This window comes from Plecotus auritus, assembly GCF_963455305.1.
Source record: "Plecotus auritus genome assembly, chromosome: 3".
In the NCBI taxonomy this organism is placed as follows: Eukaryota; Metazoa; Chordata; class Mammalia; order Chiroptera; family Vespertilionidae; genus Plecotus; species Plecotus auritus.
Window position 1 is genome coordinate 17,238,639 of NC_137772.1, and position 20,470 is coordinate 17,259,108.

The following is a 20,470-nucleotide window of genomic DNA, read 5'->3' on the forward strand; positions in this document are numbered from 1 at the left end:
TTCCCTAAGGGGTCCTGGATTGTGAGAGGGTGCAGGCCAGGCGGAGGGACCCCACCAGTGCACGGATTCTCTAGTTAGATATAAAATCTTAAGTATCCACCCTAGCCAGTTTTACTCAGTGGTTAGAGTGTCAGCCCGCAGACTGAAGTGTAATGGGTTCAATTCTAATCAAGGGCACATACCTCGGTTGCAAGCTTGATCCCTGACCCCATCAGAGTGCGCGCGAGAGGCAACCAATTGATGTGTCACTCTCACATCAATGTTTCTCTCTTTGTCTCTCCCCCTCCTTTCCACTCTTTCTCTCTAAACAAACAAACAAAAATCAATGGAAAAAATATCCTCTGGTGAGGATTAACAACAAAAAAACACACAAAACTTAAGTATCCACTTATGAAACTAAATCCTTCTGGTGAAAAGGTCATTTGGTATGTTTTGTAAATTCTTGAATAGGGAAAGCATAACAGGGTGTGTTGAGCAGATTCAGGTTGGGTGAAACTTAGGCAAACATTCATAAGAAACCAACGATAGAAAAAGATATAAAAAAGCAGCAGGTGAGAAGGCTGCACATATGACCTACTAGAAGATTCGGCTGCAGTCCGCTTTCTTTTTCCCAGGAACAGGAATAGGGGGTGTTTCTGGGGCAAAATAGAAAACGGGCTTGCAGACTAGAAGGGTGGGGCTGAGAGGAATTGGAATGTGAAAGTAGGCTGAGCTAGTGAGACAAACAAAAGGCCTGGAAGTCTGGTGGAGCTCAAGGGCTACTAGTAAGGGGGACATCGGCAGATGCTTAAGCGTGTCCAGAAAGTGGAAATACTGTTGTACATCCTTCACATGTGCCTTTGGCTTGGATTCTTTTGTGTCATTTCTATGCACTTTTGCACAGAGAGAGGCACAGCCCTGCCAAGGCAAACTTGGCAGTGAGGATGGCTTTTGGGAGCAGATAGCAAGATACACCTAAGATTCACCCTGTGTATGAGGAGGGGTGGAAGGAACGATGGTGCTGAAATGGTTTCTCTCATAGATAGCTGAGCCCCTGAGGGAACTTAATGCCTCTGCTGCATCTCCCAGCCTCCAGGAAGATGGAGCCCCAGCATTGTCCTTCAGGTCAGGTTGATTCCTACTGGAAGATTTTTACACGTGATTGCAAAGCACCGTTTATTTTATGTACTACACCCTCAGTAATAAGCCTAGGACTTCTCTTTATGCTTGGAAGCCCATTAGACTCACTCTGCAAGAAACTAAATATGAGTAGTCTAGACAAGATCCAAGCAAGAAAAGTCTTCCAAGACAAGTCATGTGTATTATCACTGGGACTCATGTTATCAGACTCAGGTACTATGTATGCTAAGCGTACAGGCATTTTCTTTCGATGCCCAGTTGGCCTGATGTAGGTTCTGTTAATCCCATTTTAATTGCTGGGAAAACAGTTTCATGATTAAGTGATTTGCCCAAGGTTGCTCCTATCGAATTTCACACCATACTCCTGCTTGGTTACCTGTCTCCTATCACAGAGTCAATGTCCCTGACATGTGAGGTGTGAATAAAGTAGATCCAGGAAGACAAGCTGAGGTACAAGCTGTCAGAGGGACTGGGATCTAAGTAGCATCTGGATGTTCCCCAGCAGGCAAGAGCTAGTTTTCGTGAGTCCTGGTCCACACCTATAACTCTATATGTTGCGCCCACAGTATCCACCCACTTTACTTCAAAGACAGACAAATCATTAATCTGAGTTTCTCTGTCTAAAAAGTAGTTCACCTGTGCTTAGTTTTAGAATCATACAAAAGCACAAGAAAAACGCTGATTTTACAAATTTCCAGAAAAAGTGAGTACAACTTCGCAACAAAATTTGAGCGCAGGAGTGGTAGCGAACTAACCCTTGCACATTTACTGCAGTGCAGAAACCTGACCTCTATCCTAAAAGGTAAAGATTTATGATAAATCATTCCCTCTTGTAAGATGGGGAAAAAAATTCAGAGAAATTAAGTAGCTCAAAGTTATCGTCCGAGCCAAGATTCAAATCCAGAACCCTTGACTAGTTCTGGGCGGGTACTGGGATCAGAAAGTTTCTGCTGATGAGCCGTGACCTAAGTAACATGAAGATCACACTGAAATCAACACCCACTAACAAAACCAGATGACTGCCTTGATCAAAAAAGCAGTTATTTTAGCCCTAGCCGGTTTGGCTTAGTGGATAGAGTATCTGCCTGCGGACTGAAGGGTCCTGGCTTCGATTCATGGGCAACTCTTGAGTCAAGGGCATATGCCCGGGTTGCAGGCTCAATCCCCAAAAGGTGCAGGAGGCAGCTGATCAATGATTCTCTCTCATCACTGATGTTTCTCTTTCTCCCCCTCTCCCTTCTTCTCTCAAATCAATAAAAATGTATTAAAAATAAAAGATAATCAACATAATTCATCACCTCTCAAAGTCTCCTCCTGCCCTTTAAAAAAAAAGAAAGAAAAAGTTATTTTAACAAGGAGTTACCATTGGCCTCAAACTGTTCTAGAAGTTAAAACAGTACACAATGAAATGTATAAACAGTTTTTATTGAGATGTTTCTGCTCCTTTTTTTAAAAAAATCAGATTAATCAGTTTGCAAAGAGGTCAACAATTCCTGTAAGAAAAGAAAGTTCAAGTTAGAGAATATGCATTATATTAAAGCAAAGCAAAAACAAAGAGATGGTTGAGCTATACAGAAGTTGGAAGAAGTCACAGGGAGGTATAAATTTCAGGAGTAATTCCAACTAACACTGATAACGTCCCACAGCCCACCCCACAACAGGACTGAACTCCTTGTGGAAGTCCACCAAAAGCTGAAGTTCTTTTTCTTTTTAATTTTTTAAAACACAATTTATTTATTTAATTATTATTATTTTTTAAATCCTTACCTGAGGATATTTTCCCATTGATTTTTTTTTTTTTTTTTAGAAAGAGTGGGAAGGGAGAGAAGAGGAGGAGGAGGAAGAGAAGGAAAGAGAGAGAGAAAGAGAGAGAGAGAGAGAGAGAGAGAGGCATTGATGTGAGAGAGATACATCGATTAGTTTCCTCCTACACATGCTCTGACCAGGCCCAGGGATCAAGTCTACAACTGAGGTATGTGCCCTTGACTGGGAATCAAACTTGTGATCCTTCGGTCCACTGGCCCACACTCTAATCATTGAGTCAAACTGGCTAGGGCAAAAGCTGAATTTCTTGATTACTATTTCATGCATGTTTCACTCCGGTTTGAATAAGTAAAGATTAAACAGAGTCTAAAGACAAAAGAATTCCTGACCATTCATTTGATATACATAATCGCATCCTTCTCTAGTTGACACTGCCTCCTTTCACCCACCTAGGATCTTCAGAAGGGTCATTCTGTAACTATCTCCCAAGAATCTGTTTTCCGCAAAGACACTTCCATGCATACCTGTTCATCATAGGCTTCATTGACAAAAGTCTCACTGCTCATTAGATTCTCTTCTTCTTGGTCATGTTCTTCACGGCTGGCCAAATTTCTTGCTGAGGCTGTACTATTTCTAGACATCAAAGAAACAAAGTCAAAAGAGTTGTTCCTTGGGGTAGTAGCTGGAATGGGAAAATGTTTAGAAAGGGCCAACTTGTGCCCTAGTCAAGGTTATGTTTTAAGGAATTATGCAGTTTTAATGGTCTCTTTAGCAACACAAACAACCTGGAATGGGCAACTCTTGAGTCAATTATTATTTGTTAGTAGGCATCCATTTAACTTCTGAAATGATACATCATCTCCACTGAGGGGAACGAGGCAAAGGGAGTCAATGGGTACTGAATCCAAGGACAGGTAAGTGGCACCAGGACACAGCGGCAAGTTAATGTGGTGACAGTCAGACCCCAAGGGTAGCATCTCCGTCATCTTAATAGTAACCACTTAGCTATTCACGAACCAGTGCTACCTTGGGCAAAAGCAAATCGCTTCTCCTGGCCTTTTCTTCAGTCTGTAACGTGAAGGCTGGACAGAGATGTAACTATTACAACTTTTGTCATCTCTATATTTCTTGTTACATAGGCTGTTTAATGTCTACTTATCTAATCAGTTTCTTCAGTTACTATAGCTCCCTACTCTGAAGCTTATTTTACCATCATTCCTACTCTAAATCGTGATTTTTTTTATTGTCTGAAGTTTTACATATGTCTTCTTTTACCCCCATTGACCCCTCCCCACCCCCAGCCATTCCCACCCCCGGGCAAGCCCCCACCGCCCCAGTGTCTGTGTCCATTTAAATCATGATTTTTGTTATTCTTGTTTGTTTCTTTAATCCAGTGATTCTCTAGCTCTTTGACAAAACAATGTTTTTGCTTTAAATCTTTCCTGAGTTTCTTTATTTCACCTCCTGTTATGGGATGAGCGGTGTCTCTTCCAAATTCAAATGGCAAAGTCATAAACTCCATTACCTTAGAATGTAGTCATATTTGCAAAGAGAGTCTTTAAAGAAGTAATTATGTTAAAAGGAGGTCATTAGTTTGGGCCCTAATCTAATATAACTGGTGTCCAAGAAGAGGAGATCAGGACACAGACATGCACAGAGGAAAGACCACGGAAGACACAGAGCAGCCTGCATCTACAATTCAAAGAGAAACCAACCCTCAGCCTCAGAAGAAACCAACCCCACTGATACATTGATTCCAGACTTCCAGCCTCCAAAACTGTGAGAAAATACATTTCTGTTGTTTAATACCCCACTCTGTGGTATTTGTTATAGCAGCCCGAGCAAACTAATACACCTCTCCTAACAAATTCTTCCTCTGAACAATCATTGGCACCAGCTCTGCCTCATTGGGAGGGGCGGGGGGCGGGCGGGAATCTCTTCACTTCATCCCTGAGATTGTGCCACTGACAACTGTTGAGGCAGATTTATCTGCCCCAGAAATCACTCAAAAAGATGGTCCCAATTATTATATTTTTTCAGGTCATCTAACAGGGGAGGCTGCTTCACCACCTCAAGCCTTTCTCAGAGGACAAATGTCTAGAGTGGACTCCTACCTCCAACCCCATTAATCTTATTTTAGAAGCGACTTCTTTGGAATAAAACTCTCCCATCAGGACATTAGAGCTGCTCACCTTTTTAGTTCACGCTCTTTCCTGAAATACACAAATGCTCCCAGAGCTGCCAGAACAACTGACAAGGTGATAGTTAACCTGAGGGCGATGTAGCCCAGGCCAGGTCCATGCGCTGCTTCTTCACAGAAGTCTCCACCGTATTCCACGGGACAGCTGCATCTTCTCAGCTCTCCTTCCACTGTGCAGAGTCCCCTCCCATGACAGAAATCGCTGCTACAGGGCAGATGTTTTGCCCCCTGTGAGTCCGTGGGCTGAACAAGCTTCCCTCTTTCGTTGGTTTCTGAGGTCTTGCTTTTTCTATCAGGAATCGAGGGGATCGGTGTTTTTCTGACAGGATAATTCGTCCCTTCCAGACCCAGATTTCTGGCGTTGGTGGGCTTGGTAGCCTGGAGAGGTTGGGTAGCTGTAGGAGTCACCCTTTTCCCAGCCTCTAGCTTTCCGAGTGTTGAATGGGTTTTATCTGGATAGGTACCTACAAAAACAGTAGGTGGGAGTATAGGTCTATTCACATATTTGTCTGTTAAGAAATATTTCAGAAGAACAAGAATTCTAAAGGACTAAACCAGTTACAGTTGAATTTATAAAATCATAAATCACTACTATTACTTTGGGCCAAATAAAAAAAATCTATTAAAATTTATATTGAAAACCTGCATATCTTACAGCACTTAAAATGTTTGGTTTCCGGAACAGTCTATTGAGCATATCCATCTACTTTTGGATGATGGTATGTACAGGTTAGCCAAGGTAGATTCCATCAATTACTATGCTTTATTCTATAAGGATTAGTGTGGTAGATCTGAATAGTAAATGTATAGGCTAGAAAGATTTTTCTTTAAAATGTAAGTATATAAGTATTTAAAACTTTTTGAGTTCAAGTAAACTATAGGTTTTAGCAAGATCTGCACGTTGCAAGTATTGAACGAGATTTGTGGTAGGAGGGGCACGCATTAGGCAGGCAGTAGGCAACAGGGTGCTTCTAACCATAGAGAAATCTGAAGTTAAGTTTGTGTTTAAGGCACTTCTCTATATTCTCTGTCATTGTTGGCACAAGTGTTATTCCTCATGTGAACACTAAAGACCAAAGTAAATATTAGCAATGAAATTATTCTTGCCTCTTTCTTAAGCTGGTTCACAAGAGTGTTTCCACTCCTGGACAGTTTAGGGTCCCTCATGGTAAGGTATATGCAGAGGAAGCCAATCTAACTTTATGCACCCAGTACCACCCCCTCCAAAATAACTTATGCAAAAGTCAGAGTGAAATCATTATTAAGGAGCAGAGTTAACTCTTGGGCCCAGGTCACCAGGGATGGGAGAGCAAGGGAAGGTATGTTAGATTTCTGGTTTAGCTTTAAAACCAGGTGATGAGGGTGATAAACGTCTCACTCATTGACACTCCTTACCCAGAGTCACCACCTACACAGGGCTTTCAGCAAAACCACCCTCATTGGCAAGACCATAGAATCCACTCTCGGAAAATCCATTGTCTTTCCTAGTTAAAGGAAGTGATAAGGGGTGATAATTTGTCTTCCAGCCAGTCGGGTTTTAGAAGATGAGAATTTAAATTGAGAAGTAATGAGAACTGTTCCCTGTAAGATTCATTTTCCAAATATTTTTTCTTACTAGTTATGATCAGTCTCAGTACCAAGCCCACTGCCTCTTCAGTTCTGTAGCTTATAGGACTTGGATATCACTGGAGCTGGAGCTCCAGAATTGGAGGATGGCGGTTACAAGCAGAATTAGATATAGCTGCTCAGATGACTGGCCATGAAAATGCTGTTCCATGAAGGCACTATTTAGCACAGTATTTCTATAACAGCCATTTACGGTCATCATTAAAGTGCTGGTATGGCAGCTTTATACACATTCTCTTGTATTCCTTAACACCTCTGTGAGGTAGAAAGTGCTATTTCCACAAAAAGGGGGAAACAAGACAAGACAAATAGTTTGCCTAACCAACTTCACCTGGGCTATGCTTACCAAGTGATTGATCAAAAATGTACTGAGTCAAATCTAGGTTAAATGAGTGTTCTTTCAGGTAACATACAAACTGTCTAGTCCTTCGGGGCTCACTATCACATTACCTGTTCTAAAATCAGTACAGAGGCACATCAGCTTTTCACAAGGGGTTCAAATCTATATCCAATTGCCACATCGGAAGTATCCTCTTGTTCAGTTTAAAGAGTGTACAGTGATAATGCGGTAATAATCTACACTAATAAAAGAGAAAGATGCAAATTGACCGTACCTTCTTGATGCCCACCAGCCAATCAGGAGTGAGTATGCAAATTAACCCAAAAAAGCTAGTGATTTAATTTGCATACGCAGGCACTGAGCGGCCAGGGGAGGGACGGGACACTTGCATCATCACCATGGCAACAACGCAGGCATTCCACACCACCCCAGCCGCTCTGGGAAGGCAGAAAGGCAGCTCCGGGCCAGAGTGAAGGCAGAAAGGCGTGCCAGCAGCCAGGGGAAGGAAGGCCTATTCTTGCACTAATCTTCATGCATCGGGCATCTAGTTTAGAGAATAAAAGCCTAAGGAATATTGAGGAATTAGATATTACTAAAAGTAAGCCAGTCATGGTGATGAATAGGAGCTACTCACAGCCCATTTCGTCAGATGCATCCAGACAGTCAGCATGACCATCACACACTTGATCCATGGAAATGCATTTTTGACCATCCTTACAGGCTTGTAATAGCGCAGAGCATCGGACAGCTTCAATACATCTGTTTGTGTCAGTCAAATAGTAGCCACTGGAACATTTACAAGTCTGTCCTTCAGGGTTTGGTAAACAAATGTGGCTACATCCTCCATTGTCTTTTGAGCAGCTGTTACTACCTGTGGGTCCCCAACCCCACAAAATATACTGATTTAGATTTTTTTCCAGAAGGATCTTCTGCAAATAGACTATCAGAGTTATAGGATCCAGATATATCCAGATATTTTCCCCACAGGAGACATCTCATCAATTTAATTTCTTTTAGTCAACTAGGTGCCAAGTGATTGGTGATTCTTCTTCATGGATAAGAATGGCTCTAGAAACCTACGAGTTCAGACAACGAATGGGCTTAAGAAAAATTGAGGTAAACTCTGATTCATTCAAAACCCCATTGTGACTTCTCTTCTTCCCTCACTCCAAGCACCCAGCATCAGAGCTAGAAGGGTCTTACAAGTAAAGCCCTCTTTAGATGAAAATATGGGGACTATGGTTTCTATGATCCCTCTAAGAAAAATAGAGAACAGATTGGTGGTTGCTAGAGGGTGTGGGGGAATTGGGGGGGAGGGGGGGGAGGGAGAGAGAGAGAGAGAGAGAGAGAGAGAGAGAGAGAGAGAGAGGAGTCTGATTAAGTCAGCCATTTATAGCTTCCCATAATTCTTCAAAGCTTATATCTTATATCTAGTTGTGAGGTTTTACCTTTTAAGATATTCCAGGAATTGTGGAATAGGTATGCATGTAGTATAGATAAAACCTACTTTAAGGGTGAAAGAGACCCTCCTTCTGGTTCTCAGAATTAAACAACAGATTATCATCACTTTTATGATGTGGCCATTTATCACACTGAAGAATTCTAAAAGGTTCATCCTGCAAAGCCAAGACTTTAGAGTTTAAGCATGACTAATAGCAGCTAGAAAGGTTAGCTTTAGAAAACAAAGCAGTGGGGCAGCATTCTCTTAAGACTAATATGTATATCAATCATCCACGGTAATGATAGGTATGTTGAACTATTTGATTGGGGTTAATCTCCACTAGGAACAGATCACTTCGCTCACTACTTCAACTAAGCCCATCATCATCCTTCCCAAAAATTCAGGTAGGCACTCCATTTCTGTCCATAAGAAAGAGGGAGAAAAACATCTGAGCACCACCTCCAGTTCATATTTCAAGGATTAGTTGACATCACAAGTAGATACAAGTGACAATGAATGGAATAAGCTACTTTAAAGCTAAAATGGTTATTTTTATTATATCATAGTTATATCATAGTTGTCATTAATCTACAATAATTGAACTGAAAATAGAACCCAAGTGTATCAAGCTCCAGTTCAATACTATGTCTCCTAGATAAATAATAGAACTAGTTATACACCATAACCAGACAGTATATAACTGCATAAAGAGAATTATGTAGATCTATAGGAATTTGCCAGAGAAATATTTTAATGAAAAATTCAAAGATATTTCAAGGTGATAATGTCAGAGGGAGCATCCCCTCCATGGGGAAATTCAGTAGACTTCAGTGCTGTTGTAATCATTGCAGAGTCACTTACCCTGTTGAGAAAGTTTACTGTAAATTTTTAAATCCACAATCTTCAGGTCTACTTGGAACCACCGGTTTTCTGCAAGTTCTGCCTTGCTGTACCAAACTTTAGTGATTTGGGCTGAAACAAAAGCCAGTGAACAATCCTTAACAAAAGTAAAATTTTAAGACAACTTTCTGGGCATAGAATATTGCTCAATGTGAAAACTGTCACTTGTTTGCATAAACTCCAGTTGAGTAACAACAGCTTTACAGAAGAGGTATGTATTTTTCTAAATCATGTTTCTGGGAAGAAACTTCAGATAAATAAAAAACATTCTATGCCTTTCTCCAAAATAAAATCAGGTATTAATAAGCTATGTTGAGAACATTCATATATGCCCAGATATCTAAAGACAGGAAATTAGGATATATGACACTTAGATGCAGCCCATACAATTGATGGATAATGATTTTAATCATTGTTCTAGAACATTTCTGAAAATGGCTTCTCTGAAACAAGAGTCACCAGGGGAATCTTAAAATAGATGGCAAGGTCTTCTCACATACCTAATAAATTAACATCTCTGGGGTAGGATCTGACAATTTGTCTTTTAAATTCTGATTTGGCTAGCCCAACTGGTCAATGGACCAGAATTGGAAAATATAAAGAGACACATTTATTTTAAACACATAAACTGTGCATTTTCCAGTTTTAGCAAACCTAGATTCCAGCCAGAAGCAATATATTAGAGCACTATGATTTACGACAATTTCTCTGAATATACTAGAAATACCTTGCAAATGTAAGATGTTCTATATCTCACCTAGTATTTTCATGTGTATTTAGTCAACTGAAACAGGTACTATCTTCATTTTACAGGTAAGGTGTTACAGTTACTAGCTACTAACTGACGGAGCAGTTATACAACCTAGTTCCATTTTCTGGTCCAGTTCTCTCTCTACCATAACAGGTGGCTTCCAAAGCAGAGAGCCTCATATAAATGCCAGAAATCTCAGGCAGAACTGGACTACACAAAGAATAACCAAAAAAAGTTAAAGCTCCCTCAAGTCACAGAATCACTGTTAGGCATTCATGTTATGTTGTTTGGCTATTCTTCCAAAAGAAGGACACCAGCAGAGATCAGTCCTAAGCAGTAGCAGATTCTCTTTAGATATCCAGGAGTAAATTCAGATCACAAAGACAATCAGATACAGAATTAAGACCTACCATCATCAATTGTTGTCCAGAACATCATGTTTTGGCCATATGTAAAGAGGTTAAGGCCCTGAATTCCTCTGCGGTCTATTCTGTATCTAGAGCCATCTTGTTGAATACTTTCTATGAGTCCTCTCCCTAGAAAGAGAGGTTTGATTTATTTTATTTAGCCCAAACAGCTGTGCTCTCTCCTTCAACTCTTTACATCTTGTCTTGCCTCCTCTCCAGGAGGAGACTATCTTCATCCATTCTCTGAAGGCCAATTCTTCATTCATTCATTCTACTCTTAACAATGATACACAAATATTTGCTCATGCATATTTTTTTTAAATATATTTTATTGATATTTTACAGAGAGGAAGGGAGAGGGATAGAGAGCTAGAAACATCGATGAGAGAGAAACATCGATCAGCTGCCTCCTGCACACCTCCCACTGGGGATGTGCCCGCAACCAAGGTACATGCCCTTGACCGGAATCGAACCCAGGACCCTTCAGTCCACAGGCCGACGCTCTATCCACTGAGCCAAACCGGTTTCCGCTCTCATGCATATTTTTTAAGTTCTCGATTTTATGCCTTCAAAAGGGCCTATTGCATGACTATGGGCTGTCATATGCAACTCAGGATGGGGAATGATTGTATTTGTTTAGAAAGTGGTACAGAAAATATAAACTCAGACCTAAAAACTATTTGAAGTTATTATGCCTGAAGACCAGAAAACTGAACATTTCTACTTTACTCTGGCCAAGGTCCCTCAGACTCCCATTTAGGGTGGAGGTAATCATTACTTACCAGTATCAGCCCAGTATACTCGGGTCCCTGAATCTGAAAAGGTCAGGCCCACTGGGACCTGGGATTTCTGCCACAGCACCTTCCTCCTGATGCCATCCATGGAGGCACAGTCGATGCTGGAACCACGTCCACCACCATCCTGGGAACCCAGGTCCACAAAACACATGATTGCAGTGGGTGGATGGAGCGCAACACAGGTTGGGTGGGACAGATTGTCGCTGAACAAGACAGTGGAATATTGGCCTTTGGATGAAGCTACATTGATATGCGGGTTTTCACTGTCAATCCAATATATGTTTCCACTCAACCAGTCCACAGCAAGGTCGATTACTGTCCCCTTCACAGATAAGATTTTCCTCCAAGAAAGCTTTCCAGATTCTTTGAGCCTCAGTAGCCTGATATCACCATTATCCAACTCTGAAAGGTAGAGTGTCTTTTCCTGGACAAGGTAGTCCACTGATGCCAGCTGGTTCATATTGGTAAAGGGAAGTACCCTATGTTCTGGTAAAGTTGCTTGTCCTAATAAAACTCCTAGATTTTTCAGATAAATCTATGGGGGAAAAAGTTAAGTGAATGGTACCAATTGAGTCTAGTTAATCCGATACCTTGATTTTGTATTAATGTTAAATTCATATTAAATACTTAAATTCATATTTTCAAATATTCTATTTTCTAAAAGCAGACAGCAGTTATTTCCTGGAGCTTCAAACACTTTAAATTCCTTGAATTTGGGTGTTTTAAAGATTTACTCCTCTGTTAAAGGCCCTCCCCTTTAAGTGAGCTTTGACTATTAAGATCTTAAGGGAGCTAAAATCTATCTTCCACCCCAAAATTTTTGTTTTGTTTTTTAAATGCCAAGTCCTCTAGATATTAGAAGTTAGAGATGACTGGCTTGTCACTACCTTTTACCACCCTATGGTTTAAGAAAGGTTCCCTCACAAAATGTATTTGCCCCCACCTCCAGGCTAGAATGGAGCCAAGCTATTTGTATTTGGAATCTGCATCATTCATTATCCAGGTGCTTGGACAACTTAACAAAATTGTAAAACTAAATTAAACTAATCTCACTGTGTTCTGATGTACTAAGCATTTCCTAAAGGATTTTAAGTAGAACTTGTTCTTATTTCATAGCTACTTTATTTTGGTCATGATAGCTCCCAGCACACAGTGAATACTAAAATTTAAGTCATGTGTGAAGAATATTCCAAGGAAAAGAGCCCCTACTATTTATAACACTACATGAAAAATTCAGATTCCTCAGTCTGAAACAGAATGTAGCCCAAGCACAGACACATGAGGACACCTGTGGACAGTACCTGTATGATAACTGTGGGCAGCACAAGGAACAGAAAGGCAGACTCCTTGACAGGAACACAGTTGATGCCATCATCTGCAAGCAGGAGTCCAACCGGGCAATGACAGCTTCCTTTGGATCGTGGGCTCAGAAGGCACAAGTGAGAACATCCAGTGTCCAGACAAGGATTAGAAGACCTGGGCTGTAGGACTTCATGCATTATCTGGAAGAAAACAGCTAGATGTCACTACACATTATTGAACCCTTGAAAATAGCAGGTGATTAAATCTTCCTTTTTAATCATTAGAGATGGATGTCACTCCATTTTGTACTTTGGGCAGTTCACATATGTAGCCTTTTCAGGGAGAATGAGGGGGATACTTTGAAGAGTACATTATAGACCTTGAGTCCATAAGGCTGTTCAATACGCTTGATGAGGACAGCCCTGTTCTTGCCTGTCATCTTCTTCATGCGCTGTACTGTTCTTGTCTTTGTTTCAGACCAGAAGACTTCGTCCTCCAATACAGCGACTGAAAAGGGGCTCTTGATCTGTGTTAGCTGCAACATCTAAAATAGGGAAGGTGAGGTTTCTGGGATGAGTTTTACACAAGGCACATGACATTTCACACAAGTCTAGTACCAAAACAACACTTACGCTAATCCCAGTGCCATCTAGATTGGCAGAGCCAATACAGTGAAATTTGTCATCAGACCAGAATATCTTCCAACTCAACTGGTCAAGAACTATGCTAGTTGGCCAGCCAAGACCTTTATTGATGAGTACTTTTCTCCTGCTACCATCCATTCCAGCTTGTTCTATGTGAGGTTCTCCTCCAATTTCAGACCAGTACATTAACCTATGTGAATAAAAGTCAGCTTTGGGATAAAGTATTACCTCGGAGAAAATAACATCAATTCATCCCTTAAAACAGTGATTTGAAGCCCAATTAATTTTTCTTCAAATATAAACTTGGTCTATTCCTTAAGCAAAATTGTAAAGTAGTAAAAGGTTTTCTTGATATTTTATGGTGATTGTTTAGTCATCATTTGTGGGAAAAATATCATGATAGTTGAGTAAGAAGGCTAGGAATACGTTAGTCCCCAAGCCATGGAAAAATATTCAGGAAACCTGACAACCTTTTGTGGGCTGGAAAGTATGCTAGTCCATGGGCAGACATGTGCTGCAGACCTTATTCTTAGCCACAAGCCATTAACTGCATCAAAACTACCTTCATTTTGCTGAGGACCATATTAACAGATTCCTAGTTGAAGATATTGAAAAGGTGAGAAAAACAGGAAGGATACCCAATCTGGGTTCCTTTTGAATCCTGAGTTTTAGTCTGTCTTATTTTTTATTTTTATTTTTTTAAATATATTTTTATTGACTTCAGAGAGGAAGGGAGAGGAGGAGAGAAAAATCAATGATGAGCCCTAGCTGGTTTGGCTCAGTTGATAGAGCATCAGGATCCTGAGTTCGATTCTGGTCAAGAGCATGTACCTCCATTGCGGGCTCGATCCCCAGCCATGGTGAGGCTTCATGTGGCAATCAATTGATGTGTCTCTCTCACATCAATGTTTCTCTCTCTCTGTCTCCCTCCTTTCCACTCTCTAAAAATCAATGGAAAAATATCCTCGGGGAAGGATTAACAAAACAAAACAAAAAAGAAACATCAATGATGAGAGATAATTATTGATTGGCTGCCTCCTGCATGTCCCCTACTGGTGATCAAGCCTGCAATCTGGGCATATGTCCTGACAGGGAACTGAACTGTGATCTCTTGGTTCATAGATCAACACTCAAACACTGAGCCACACCAGCCAGGCTACTTTTCATTATATACTAGTATATATATAATAACTGGCATGCCATGTTAGAGGCCCAATGCACAAAATCCATGCATGGGTAGGGTCCCTAGGCCTGGCCAGTGATCAGGGCCGATCAGGGCCTTCCGGCTGACAGCTGGGGCCTTCCTTCCCTGGCTGCCAGCTGCCAGCTGGGGCATTCCTTCATTCTGCATTGCTCCCTGGTGGTCAGTGCACATCATAGCAAGCAATCGAACTTCCGGTCTCCAGTCGAACTCCCAAGGGGACACTTTGCATATTAATCATATATATATATATATATATATATATATATATATATATATATATATATATATATATACATATATATATATATATATATATACACACACACACTAGAGGCCCAGTACATGAAATTTGTGCATGGGGGGCAGTGTCCCTCAGCACAGCCTGTACCCTCTCCAATCTGGGATCCCTCGGGGGATGTCCGACTGCCGGTTTAGGCCTGATCCTGCTGGCAGTCGGACATCCCTCTCACAATCTGGGACCGCTGGCTCCTAACCACTCGCCTGTCTGCCTGATTGCCCCTAACCACCTCTGCCTGCCTGCCTGATCACCCCCAACTGCCCTCCCCTGCCAGTCTGATCTCACTCCTAACTGCTTGTTCCTGCCAGCCTGATCTCACCCCTAATTGCCTCTGCTTTGGCCCCTGCCACCGTGGCTTTGTCTGGAAGGAAGTCGGACATCCGGAAAATGTCCAGTTGATCCAGTCTAATTAACATATTACCCTTTTATTAGTATAGATGGCCATCCCAATGAGGGCTTGGCTCTGCCAAGCAGGAAATGTCTCTAAGTTCCTGGAGAAAGGACACTAGATGATGAACCCACGTTTAATTCCAAGACACAATTATCCTGCCCCAACCCCAAGCACATTATTGTAAATTAAATACTACCTCTAGTTCCATTCTCCCTCCCCCTGCAATTTTATAGCCATAAAAATTCTCTACTCAGAAGTATATTTACTTATTTTGGCAAAAGAAAGTATAGATGGGCTACCAAGTGAGCAACTTACAGCTCACTTTACTGAGATAAAGGTCTCTCTCCAGAAGCTTTAAAAATTACTATGTGTGTGGTTGATCTAAATCACCATCGTATCTAATAAAAGGGCAATATGCAAATTAACTGTCACTCTGTCACAAAGATGGCAGCACCCATAGCTACAAGTTGGCAGTGACCCGTCCTCTCAGCCCCGCCGGAGTCACCCAGTTCCAGGTGGGCGGCCACTGAGAGAGGGCAGTGTGAGCAGCCTGGCAGAATGCTTGCTTCATCACCGCGGCAATGAGGCATGCATTCCACCCCGGCCACGGATGGGCCTCTGGGCCACGGAGAGCTTCTGGGCAGTGGACGCGGAGCAGCCAGGCCCCACAGAGAGCTACTGGCACACAGATTTGTGTGCAGGGCTACTAGTAGAATATAAAGTCAGATAAGGTTTCTTCAATTCACTTGTTCTGTGATGAGTGAACACCACCAAAGAAGAACTAAGGAGGAATAACACACTTAAAGAACTTGACCAGACACTGTTATGCCTGGACTTACCCGTTTAAGGGATCTAAAGCCAAAGACCGTGGCTGATTTAAGTTATCATCCAGGACAATCGTGTATTCAGGTTTCCCTCGCCACACAGCAGTCAACTGAATTGCCAAAATCTGGCCAGCTGTACCATCTGTCCAGTAGAGATTCCTCCCAATCCAATCGACCACCATATAGTCTGACTTTATTCCTGAAGAGAGGAAACCATTCAACATGTATACTTAGGTTAAATTATAGCTCTTACTAGCTTTCAGCTCATAGGCATCAGACTAGCATGCCATGTTAATTCGTTTTTCAACTGGCATATGCATTTCCATCAAAGCAGTCTTCTTTAAAATGCTCCAGAGTACTATTTGTAGAGGAAGATGACCATTGCTCAGATTGGTCACTGGCTGATAGTGTGGCTTACTCCCCTGTCTACTGAGATGACAATGCATCTTTCCATTTCAACCAACTAGCAAGCCTTGACCCTTTTTAATTGAGGAGATATAATTAAGCCAATGTTTAGAATGTTAATGGCCGCTCATTTTGTTTTCCATGCCATGTGTATGTAGTAAGGGCAAGGAATATACCTTTTACTACAGTCCCTTTCTTCTTTGCATCCATGCTTATCCACTTAATACTTTCTGCACCAAGCTCTGTCCAGAAGACTTTCTGATCCAGTAAGTCATAGTCAATAGAGAAAATAACCAGGTTCTTGTCTGTAGCTGCCAGAATATCTTCTTTCAAGCTCCTTAATCCATAGAGAAGTAGGTTACACTGAATGGCCACAAGCAGGATCGGTTCAGTACCTGTTGAATAAGAACTGCTTTAAGTATGGTTTTAAGGAGTTGGAACAGTAAACCCCAGCACTGGTTAAGGAATCAGAGGACAAAGTAGCCTTTGCCTTCTCATCACCAGGGTTGGGATACCAGCTATCTGGTATCTAAGTAGCTTTTCCCTTGATGTAATCGTTAAGCTGATACCCACATTTGAAGATACTTAGAATAAAGGCATGGTTAGCTTAAGTTGAAAAACACATTTCTAACTAAATATTTGGGGGTAGATGGGCAGTAAAGTGTTTGTTAGGACTTCAGACACTTATTCTAGCTTCAGGTAAGGCTGACCCATGGGTACAAGGCCACAGTTATGGTTTTGTTATAATAATGCCTTTTTAGTAGACTCTTTCAAACTCAAATTCAGTCTGAAATATGAGTTTTAAAAAAGAGTGTTTTGAGATTATGCTAATCTTGCTCTAAAGGCAGACAAAGCTACCAGGAGCATTTGAGACCTGAGAAGGAGATTTGTATTGGTATTCCTGGAAGATTTAGGACCTTGAAGCTTGTGACCCAGCCTAGGAGATACTCCCAGCTCCAGTTAACCTGTTGCTTTACAGGTGTGGCCATCAGGCTCCAGCAAGTAGCCAGGATGACAGGTACAGCGGTAGGAGCCCTCAGTATTGATACAGGTCTGACTGCAAGGCCGACCACCCAACCTCCGGCACTCATCCACATCCTCACAGCTTCCGCCACTGCTCTTCAGCTCGAAGCCTTGCTCACAAGCACATATCTGAAAGAGGTTGATGAAAGCATTAAGACTTTCCGAAGACAGTACAACATTGATTTAAAAAAGGCTTCAATCTTGCTATAAAAAGCACATGGAAATACATTCAATGTCAGCAACTCAAATAGTTCTTAGGACCAACTTTATTTTGAATACAGTCACTCTCTTCTTCCTATCAGCCCTGCCACACACCTCACAACCTTGCCACTGCTATGGGTCCTGAGCTAACAAGGTGTCCAAGTTCAGCACAGGACACCTAGACCCCCAGCACAATCAGAAAGTGAAGAGGCATGCAGAACTAACTGAACTGGCTGTCTCCCAATAGAGGTGCTACCATGACCAGGCATGAGAACTCAGCTTTCTTCTACTTGCCCATCAGAATCAAGGTCACTATGTTCAGCCAACTAATAATACTAGACGAGAGCATAGGCAGTTCTTAACTTGAGGGCAGGTCACATTCCATCTGACTCACATGGAAAGGACTTCTGTATGGGTAGGTACTCCCTTTCCCCAGCTGCAGCATGAGGGATGGTTACTTGGCTCTTGGGACAACCACAAAAACGTCTTGCTTAGCCCTAAGTGTGGCCCCCAGCTCACAGCTGGGGTGGGAAGGACCGTGGTGGTAGAGTTTGGGGAGGAATGGCTGGTAGGGTTGCAGAAATCACCAGACAGGAAAGGAAGGAGACAGGACTCACCAGGAGCCCAGAATAGCTCAGGCACAGGGACACGGGTGGATGGGTCAGCACAGCTCTGCCACTAAGACTGCGAGCTTACGGAGCAGTCAGGGACGGCCTTCCCTAGACCAGGTTTGGAGCTTCTGGGAACATAACTGGTGCACTCACAGGGCCTCGGGGGGACGGGTAGCAGGTGTGGGAACACTGTGCTTGGCCGCATGCTGACGCCGAGCACTGTCCACCTTCGTCCGAGCCGTCGGCACAGTCCTCCTTCCCATCACACACCAGGCTGAGGTTGAGGCAGGCAGAGGAGCGGCACTGGAACTCAGAAATCCCGCACTTCTCGGAGGCGCCTGCAGAGAATGATGCCCTGCCGTCATGGTCAAACCCACAAACACCCACCCCTCCCCTGGCCCCGCTTCCCTGTGCGCAGGAGGCCTCCATTCTGGGGAAGGAAGGGTTTCAGGTCCTGCAGCAGGGGCTAGATGAGCTGCTTTCGCACACCAGCACCAGCAGCTGCCATCTGCCCCGCCCTTTGGTGGCAGCCCCGCACTTACACGCAGCCTCGTCACTGCCATCCCTGCAGTCACGCTGCCCGTCGCAGCGCCAGGAGTCCGGCACACACTGGTCTGCACTGGCACAGGACCACTGCCTGGAGCTGCACCGCAGCTCCTCGGGGCGACAGTTCTGTGGAGACAGAGGGGGATGCAGTGACACTGGCAATCAGCACCCGGGGAGGGGTTCTCAGAAGAAGACGCCTGAGTTTAGGAGACAATCCTCACCAGCTGTGGGCAAACTACGGCCCGCGGGCTGGATCCGGCTGTTCTATCCGGTTCTCTTGCTCTCCCCTCCGCTCCTTTACTTTGAATTTATATTAGTTCACACAAACACTCCATCCATGCTTTTGTTCTGGCCCTCCGGTCCAGTTTAAGAACCCATTGTGGCCCTCGAGTCAAAAAGTTTGCCCACCCCTGCAGACCCTTCTGCAACAAGGCTGGGCAGAGCCTACACACTCGGTGACACGGATTAGGAGAAACTCCGGCTGGAGTTTAGGCGAGGAGCTCACAACTACGAGTGGGAAGCGGGAAGAAATGTCTGTTTTGTCAAATTAGAAAGTCTTCATCCAAGAGGCATAAGCAAAAGAGTCCGCTCTAGAAGCTCTCCTCCGGGATTCCTCCCTCCATGCCTAACGCACACCCCAGCTCGCTGATCGCTGTTTTGCACCCGATTGACTTGGATACTCAGGGCTGGGGCAGGATGTGCAAGAGGAAGGGAGGGACATCCGTGACCCTACTATACCCCAGATCCACACTCAACCCTTCGGACACTACAAGGCATATCTTATACCCATTTTACTGATGAGGAAATACAACATGAGGGAGTAAGTACTTTCTGAAGGTCAAGTGCAAGCTACAGGAGTCAAGCCCAGGCTGCTTCATGCACAGAGTAGGAGCTTTAGTTGCTCCATCGTGACCACTGAGCAGAGCTTCAGAGCGCACCTCTGAGTAGGACACCAAGACCTAACACTTGCAAACCTATAATAAAAAGCCTCTTGGAAATTGGACTTTCAACAGGAGATGTTAACACTTTGGACACTTTGGTGTAGCTACAAGTGGCTTTCTGGCTAGTAATCATGGTGGACCTCTCTGTTCTTGTGTTTTCCCAAGTTTCCTACAGGGAAGTCAGTGTTCCTGTTGTGATGAGAAGTCTATTTTGTCTTTCTGGAAGAAGAGCGACTACCTTCTCATCGCTTCCATCTTTGCAGTCTAAGTCGTGGTCACATATCCACTCTGTCAGCACACATTCTCCACTCCTTGGGCACTTCACCTCCCCCGAGGGGCACTGCTGGGGCCAGGCAACAGGACAGCCCTCTTCATCCGAGCGGTCCAGGCAGTCTCGGTTCCCATCACAGTGCAGAGAGTAAGATATGCATTGGCCATTCTTGCATCTAAATTCAGATATGCTACATTTTTCATGAACTGAAAAACAAAAGCTTTAGGTAAGAACTCAACAAGATGTAGAAGTGTAAAAGTAAATTATACCTTGGATGTCTTCCTACTTCCTTCCTGTGTCTCTTTCCTCCTTATGTTCTTATAAGCCCAGATGCAGTCAAATCCTCTAGGTACCCAGCTGCCTCCACATCCAAATATATCATCTTATATTACCCACTCTGTACATTCTCTCTTCTACCCTAATCCAACATGTGATTAAGGCTTTTGAAACATGTCATTAAGAAG

At 43.0% G+C, this 20,470-nt stretch overlaps 1 protein-coding gene across 1 annotated transcript in view; it reads right to left on the minus strand.

Moving 5' to 3' along the window:
* Positions 1-2,582: 2,582 nt before the first annotated feature.
* Positions 2,583-20,470, minus strand: part of LOC308243465 (low-density lipoprotein receptor-related protein 2-like) — a gene marked incomplete at both ends in the record, with an annotated part of 45,299 nt that continues 27,411 nt past the window's right edge. The window contains 15 exons of the mRNA XM_080659013.1: positions 2,583-2,612; positions 3,408-3,516; positions 5,076-5,547; positions 7,684-7,916; positions 9,348-9,462; positions 11,331-11,880; positions 12,647-12,847; positions 13,027-13,191; positions 13,280-13,481; positions 16,024-16,207; positions 16,590-16,808; positions 17,379-17,565; positions 18,402-18,586; positions 18,791-18,920; positions 19,974-20,212. Coding sequence (XP_080515139.1) covers positions 2,583-2,612; positions 3,408-3,516; positions 5,076-5,547; positions 7,684-7,916; positions 9,348-9,462; positions 11,331-11,880; positions 12,647-12,847; positions 13,027-13,191; positions 13,280-13,481; positions 16,024-16,207; positions 16,590-16,808; positions 17,379-17,565; positions 18,402-18,586; positions 18,791-18,920; positions 19,974-20,212 — 3,221 coding nt within the window. The remainder of the gene's footprint in view (positions 2,613-3,407; positions 3,517-5,075; positions 5,548-7,683; positions 7,917-9,347; positions 9,463-11,330; positions 11,881-12,646; positions 12,848-13,026; positions 13,192-13,279; positions 13,482-16,023; positions 16,208-16,589; positions 16,809-17,378; positions 17,566-18,401; positions 18,587-18,790; positions 18,921-19,973; positions 20,213-20,470) is intronic.